This window comes from Onychostruthus taczanowskii, unplaced genomic scaffold, assembly GCF_017590055.1.
Source record: "Onychostruthus taczanowskii isolate IOZ18803 unplaced genomic scaffold, ASM1759005v1 scaffold1, whole genome shotgun sequence".
NCBI lineage: Eukaryota > Metazoa > Chordata > Aves > Passeriformes > Passeridae > Onychostruthus > Onychostruthus taczanowskii.
In genome coordinates, this window is record NW_024496525.1 from 3,364,639 (window position 1) to 3,371,532 (window position 6,894).

Here is a 6,894-nt window from a genome sequence, read left to right on the forward strand (position 1 = left end):
GTGGCATGCTCTTTGGCAGGTCACACCATAGCCCTTGGTCTCACAGGCTAAAGAAATGTGTAAAGACCCAACAGACATACTGAACTAGAGATACAGCAAAGGTGCCTGTACAGGCAGGATACACACACAGGGACGCATTGCTGAGTGAGAGCTTTGTCAGGTGTCCTACCTAGACCTGTGTCAGACACGTCACTCCTAGTTACTGTCTCTGTGCTCACCATCTCTTAGGACTCCTCGCTGGACACAAATGGCATTTCAGCTGGAGGAGTCCTTTCAACATTCAGCTCATTTTGCTGCACCATCCTTTTCAGGTCTCTGAGCCTTACCCTAGCAGCAGCTCCAAGGCTGTGGGCCACTTCCCTTCCCAAGAACACTTCACCTCTTTCATCCTGCGATACTGCCCAGGGAGACAGCAGTCTTGTCTCACATCCTGGGAACTACATAAGCTGCACTACAAAACCAGCTGGCTGTGAGAGCTGTTGGGAGGCATTTGTTTGGAGCCAGACTGCATTAGTCACATTTGCCTTGCTACAGGCTCACTAGCTCACCTCTGCCTGCTTTTAGTCTAGGGCAAACCATCCACAGCTATTTCTCTTTCTGTCACATTACTCCAGAGTGTCCTCAAAGTGATGGGCTGTGGCCAGATGCAGAGAACCCCCTGAGTATCAAAAGCATTGCTTGACAGACCTGTCATGCTCTCTGCTACATAAACCAAAATGAAATGTCTCTGCAAAAGAAGATTTAGAAATCACTGCAAGTTCTGTAATAAAATATATGAAAATGTGAATAGACTCTCTGAGGTATTAATTCCCCGAGAAACAGGTGAGAGGGGAAGGGAGTGAAACTTAAGGAATTATTTTCTCCAGCATAAACTTAATGGATTTCCTTTGCTTTTGATTTCAGCAGATCAAGCAGTGACTTCTAAAAAAGGGAAGCATAAAGAAGCCCTGAGTCCTCTGTTCCTGTTCTGCAGCCTTAGGAAGAACAGTACAAGGTAAATTCCATTCTTCTGTGTAGATCTGAAATGATCTGTAAATCTGAATTATTTTACTAATAAAGAGGAACTCTCTCTCACTACAACCTTCTCCTTTTGGTTCAGAACTAAATGTATGACAATATTACTTTGAAATTCATCTCACCAGCAAAATTTTCAGGTCCCTACTAAAGGTTACCCTGCATATTAGCATCTCAACTAAGTAGAATCACAACTTTAATTTAACAACATTGATTCTTATTTCCTTCTCCAGCTACCTTTCTTCATTCCATCTTTCTCCTTTCTGTTTGCTTCCTTTTCTTCCTTCTCTCTCCATCCACATTTGACCCCTTGGTAGTGTTATAAACCCTTTGCTGACACAGTTTTTTCTCTGCTAGACAGAGCCACACCTCACTCTTTCTCACCTTTTCTTTCTTTCGAAACACCACACACAAAAGGCCTTTCAAAGTTGGTCTCCAAGTCCACAACTACCTCTTAGGATAGGACTGTAACACCTGCACCCATTGGACTAGAGAGTCCTCTCAGAGAAGGTTTTGCTCAAAGTATTACTGTAGCTCCCAGTGCATTTTTTCTTCAGCCTGCTAATGGCCTTTATTTAGGAAATAACTTCTCAAGAGTACTCCTAGTACAGGGCCTTTAAGAAACAGTGCTGCTTTTTCACAGCCAAGTGAATTCTACCTATTTCGGCAAATGGAATCAGAGGGGGAACCCAAGCCTCATGTTACAAACTCTGCACCCCATGCCTGACCACATTGCAGTTGCATGTAACTGCCCCTGCCCTACTCTCTGCCACGCCTGTAAATCAGCCAAAACACAGGCTGATTTCAGAAGTCCCTCATGTTTATTATGCTGCATCAGAACTCTGAAAGTGTGTGAGCTTCAACCAGAAAACTGGTCATTTTGAACAATGCAAGGAACCTGCCTGTTCTGGGATACTGAGTCTTGATGTACTAAAGGCTCCCATTAGTCTGGGACACTACAGACACGTCTAGCAGGTGTTACAGCTGCCTGGACCATTCCACATCTCAGCACAATGGAAATCTAGTTCATGTCTCCTTGGCATCTGATACTGTACCCAGCAAGAGACAGGTTTCCAAGCCCAGCAGCTTATCATACCCTCCTTGCTGGGGCCATAGGAGCAGTCACTCCAAGAAGGTACAGAGCCAATACTGGCATTGGGTGTTTCTTTTCCCCTCCCTCAAAGCAGCTTCAGACAAAGCAAAAGAACTTCTTCCAGCGGCACTTAGAGAGAGTCTTGATGCCTTTGGCAGTCATCTTCTTTTCCTGACGTGCCTTGTGCTCAACACCGCTGACAATGGCCATGTCAAAAACTTCTTTAAGGTTCTTCTGGGTCAGTGCTGAGCATTCCAGGTAGGCTTCAGCCCGGATTTTGTCAGCTAGACCTTCTGCCTGAGGCCGGGGCACGGGCTTCACGTGGTAGCGATCCAGGCTGATGAGGACATTGACATCGTCCCGCAAGTCTGCCTGTGTCCCCACGAGCAGCACTGGCGCCCGCGGGTTGTGAGTTCGTATCTCAGGGATCCATTTCTCTGTAATGTTTTGGAAGGAGCTTGGGTTTACCACACTGAAGCAGACAAGGAAGACGTCGGTGTCAGGGTAACAAAGAGAGCGCAAACAGTCAAAGTCCTCCTGCAGAAAAGGGAGGGGAAAAAAAAGTCTTCACTGGACTGCTCTTCTAACAGCATGATGCTGCAGTAGCTTTTCTACAAGTTAGCTAGGATAACAACAGAGGCAGGGCATTGTACTGGCTTTGTGGCCATGCCATGTTTCAGACACAAGTTTCAGAGTTGAGGGCATCTGTCATTCCCTTGTCTGTGACTGCCATACCAGCAAATGGCTGGTGCTGGACCAGTGCACTTCCTTTCTTCCCAGTTAAACACCTCCTTCCACAAAAGAAAACAATTCCTGTCCCACAGGACCAGAGTTGACAGCTGCTTTGATAGAGCTTACCTGTCCAGCAGTGTCCCACAGCTGAATTCGGACTGGGGCTCCATCCACGAGGACCTGCACTGTAGCAGAAGGAGAGTAAGGATGAGTCTAAAGCAGCTGGCCAGCATACACACACACACACTCATACAGGCTTTTCCTGAGCACTTTGCTTCATACCCTGCTGAACAGAATCACTGAAGTCACTCACATCTCCTCCTAGCTGAGCATCCTCCCAAACCTCACCAAGACTATGGAAGCTTGCACTGGAAACGTTAAGAGAACTGCAGCAGACCTGATTTTGTTGGCTTTCAGGTGTTTTGTTCAGGAACTTTGAAAGAATAGTTCCACGTTACTGGACAACTGCTCCTCTAGACAAGAAGAGCCCTTAGCAAAACAGCTCCCTTGGAGCTTCTTGTTCTCCTTCCACAACACAAGAAAAAAGATAAGGATAAAACCAGAGAACTTCGGCAACTTGCTCCTATCTTCTTGGCCAAGAAAATTCAATTCAGTCTCCATCAAACAAGCTATTGGAGTTTTTTCCCATCCAGACCAGAAATTTGGCCTTAAAAAAATGTTACATGAGTGTCCTAGCTAAGGAAAACCCCACCTTTGTAATGAAGAAACTATTAAGGAAACAGTGATGAGTGAAATCCCTTTCAGACCATCCACACACCAAAAAACTGCTGAGTTACACATGTAAGGTTTGCTCCCATTTCACTCCCTAATCACAGTAAGCCTTCATGTGGTATCAGCTGACTCAGACTGAGGGCTGGCAGGACCTCTGATGGCAATCAGCAATGAAACTGTTAGATGTTTAAGTGCATAGACACCACAGAGATTAGGCTACCAACGGAGGAGAGGGAAAAAGGGGTTGTGGAGCTGGAAATCACTTGAAAGTAGGTGGATGGGGCTGTGCTTGGGTGAATAGAGGCAGACATCATGGCTAAGGTGCCAATGGCTGGCACTTGATATGAACTAGCAAAACTCCACTGCTGTGTGCAGGGAGGAGGCCTTATTGTTCTTTAAAAAAAAAAAAAAAAAACCACAAGGGGGGGGGGCTTTTTTTTTTTTTTTTTTTTTTTTTTTTTTTTTTTTTTTTTTTTTTTTTAAAAACCAAACAAAAAAGCCCCCCACAAACAAACAAAAATCTCCCAACCAGAGGCAGGATAAATCTTTTGTGATTCTTGAAATAATTTATCAGGTGAGAAGTGACAGAAACAAGAGAGTTTAACACAGGCTTTTGAAGGAGACCACTCCTCCCTGAAAGCAGTCTGGGGAAAAAAGAGGGGGACACAGACAAAAAGAACTGAAGTTTGGTGGGAGGCCAAGACTGGAGGAAAAATGAAGAGGTGGGTGCGTCCACCACAGTGCCACTCCTCGCAGCATAGCTGAAAGTCATTGCTTCCGTGTGACTGGGAAACAGTTGGGTTGTTACCATATCTTTGCCCCAGAGGAGGAAGAGAAACCTGTTCCTGATCAAAGAACCTGCTAGATCCTGACTTGATCTGCAAGACAGCAGGCATTTGACTTTCTAGTATCTGGTTTTCTCTGTCTCACAAGTGCATTGAGAGAAGGAATTAGCATTTCTGAAATGTCTGGCCATCTTCAGAAGAAACTCACCACACATATTACCTACTGCTCCAGCGTTAGCACAAAGTTTCATCCCATCTGCTGCTAGCTTGGGCTACATTAGCAACTCTGCAACAGCCCTACAAATACCGCCCTCACAAGGCCCACGCCCTCAGGATGAGGATGGATCATGGTACAATAGCGAAGGGGCTGGCAGAACAGGATAGCCTGGTGGAGAAAGGTCACCGGGTACGCGTTTCACTCAAGGCTGCTCTAGCTGGCAGCGACACCCAGCAGGAGGTAGCAGCCAGACTACATCTGTGTGCGGCTGGGTCACTGTCCCAGAGTCGTCCCCCTGATAATGCAACACCTTCTCCTATCTTGTTATTGGTATCACAAACCCATGACCAGGATTAAGGTTAGAATTTAAACTGCTGAGTTCTGCCAGCTGTTTCAATGGCAGGTATTCCCCAAAAGTGGAAGGAATTGGGTTGAAATTTCTGAGCTGGATCCTGAAGCATAATATTTGACTCCAGGAAGGGACTTTCTTCAGGCCACTCCAGTGTAAGAGTAGGAGTGGGAAGGGAAGCTTTTGATTTCTATCAGTTACAAATCCTATGAACCTCTGAAGGTTCATAGGACTGAAGACTCAGTACTGGGACATCCAGACTGGAACTAAACCTATGTGCATCTATCTTCAGAATATCTGCTGTTAATCAAGGAGTCTGTGCACTCTCCTTCACCTTTCTGGACCATTTTATTATGGATTTGCCCTTCCAAAAATGTGCAGTCTAATAGCTACAGTAATGTTAAGCCTCTCTTAGTCTAATCCATACACATTAATGCAAAGAGAGCAGAGAGAGCAGTAACCTTTCCCTTGGAGGGCTCATGATTCCTTACATCTGTTCACAAAGGGTTTCTGGACCATGAACAGCAGCGTGTTCCCAGTCCAGTTCCTTCAAGTGACAGTGGAATAGCTTGGAGAAGGTCAAGGTAAGTCAACAGCTCTCAGAGTGAGCAACTGGGGGGGACATTCAAACAAAACACTCCCTCTAAGCACCCCTAAGACTATGACACATTAGATGTCTCATTCCTGGTCTGACTTGAGCACATCTCTAATCTACCAATCTACATTGTCAAGTAGTGCTGTGTTTCTTCATATCAAATGAAGATAAGAAATCTTTCAAAGGGCTTTGTATTCTCCTGGGGTTTATATTAGAAATTGGAGCCCAAAGGAAGAGGAGTGTAGAACAAGAACAAAGATAGCATTTACAAAAGTGGAAACAAATGAGAGCTCATCAGCTTGCAATTCTAGCCAGACTTATAAAGCTCGTCAACTTTTTGACAATCTCTGTTCAATGCTAACTTCACCAGACATGGAGGGAAAAGTATGGTTTTCCTGAGTATCAGTTAAAACTAAAATCACAGCGTTACACTGTAGGCTATTTCTGAAGCTAAAACCACCACAAACAGTAAAGAAAAAACTAAGCCCCCTTCTATGTAGTCATAACAACACCACAAAACCAGGAAGGTGCCCAAGTTCATAGAACTTGCAAATCAACTCGACATAGTTGCAGAACGGAGGACCTCCACCTGCTGAACCTCACAAAACGTCGGAGGGACTCGGACCGAGTGCCAGGAATCCCCTCGGGCTGTGTGCCCGCAGAGCCCCCGGGGCGCAGCCCGTGGCCCCGGGAGCGCTCGCCTCCATCCGCGCCGGGAGCCCGCTCCTCCCGAGGTTTCGCCGCTCCAGGCCGATCCTCCCGGCCGCCCCATGCCCCGCGCAGCCCGGGCGGGCACCTACCGGAGAAGGTGTCGAGGGCGGTGGGCTGGTACTCGTCGGGGTACCCGTTGGTGGTGTAGCTGACCACCAGGCTGGTCTTGCCCACGGCGCCATCGCCCACCAGCACGCACTTGATTCCCAGCTCCGGGCCGCTGCCCCGGGGCGGGCTGTGTCTCCGCAGGGCGGGCGCGTAATCCAGGAGCTCCTGGGGAGGCATGGCAATGGCACTGACGGTGGCACGGCGGACTCGACAGGGCTCAGCGCGGGGAGCGGCGCGGCGGGGCCGCTGCCATGCTCCTGAGAACGGGCTGCTGTCGGAGCTGCCGTGCGAGGCCACCCTCTCCAGCCCGCCGAGCTTCGTTCCTCATCACTACACCTGCCACCCTGCGCACAAAACCAGCCCCTATTTCCCTAGTCCCGCCCTGTCCCGCCCCGCCGGGAGGTGGCCGGGCCCAAGAAGCCCCGGCCCGGCCCGGCCCGGCTCGGCTCGGCCGCCTCCTCCCGGCTCCTCCCGCCGCCGTTCCTCGGGCCAGGGTCCCGCTGCTGCACCCCCATCCCCCGCGATGCCCCCGAGCGGCGCCTGCCCTCGCAATTTCGG

General features: G+C 48.3%; 1 protein-coding gene across 1 annotated transcript; it reads right to left on the reverse strand.

The window, feature by feature from the left end:
- Positions 1–1,878: 1,878 nt before the first annotated feature.
- On the reverse strand, positions 1,879–6,620 carry RHOV (ras homolog family member V). The gene is made up of 3 exons (XM_041397599.1): positions 6,318–6,620; positions 2,966–3,024; positions 1,879–2,644 (listed from the first exon to the last, which is right to left on the reverse strand). Exons 1-3 carry the CDS (start codon positions 6,511–6,513, stop codon positions 2,204–2,206), a joined length of 696 nt encoding a protein of 231 aa, XP_041253533.1. The 5' UTR covers positions 6,514–6,620; the 3' UTR covers positions 1,879–2,203.
- Positions 6,621–6,894: the final 274 nt, after the last annotated feature.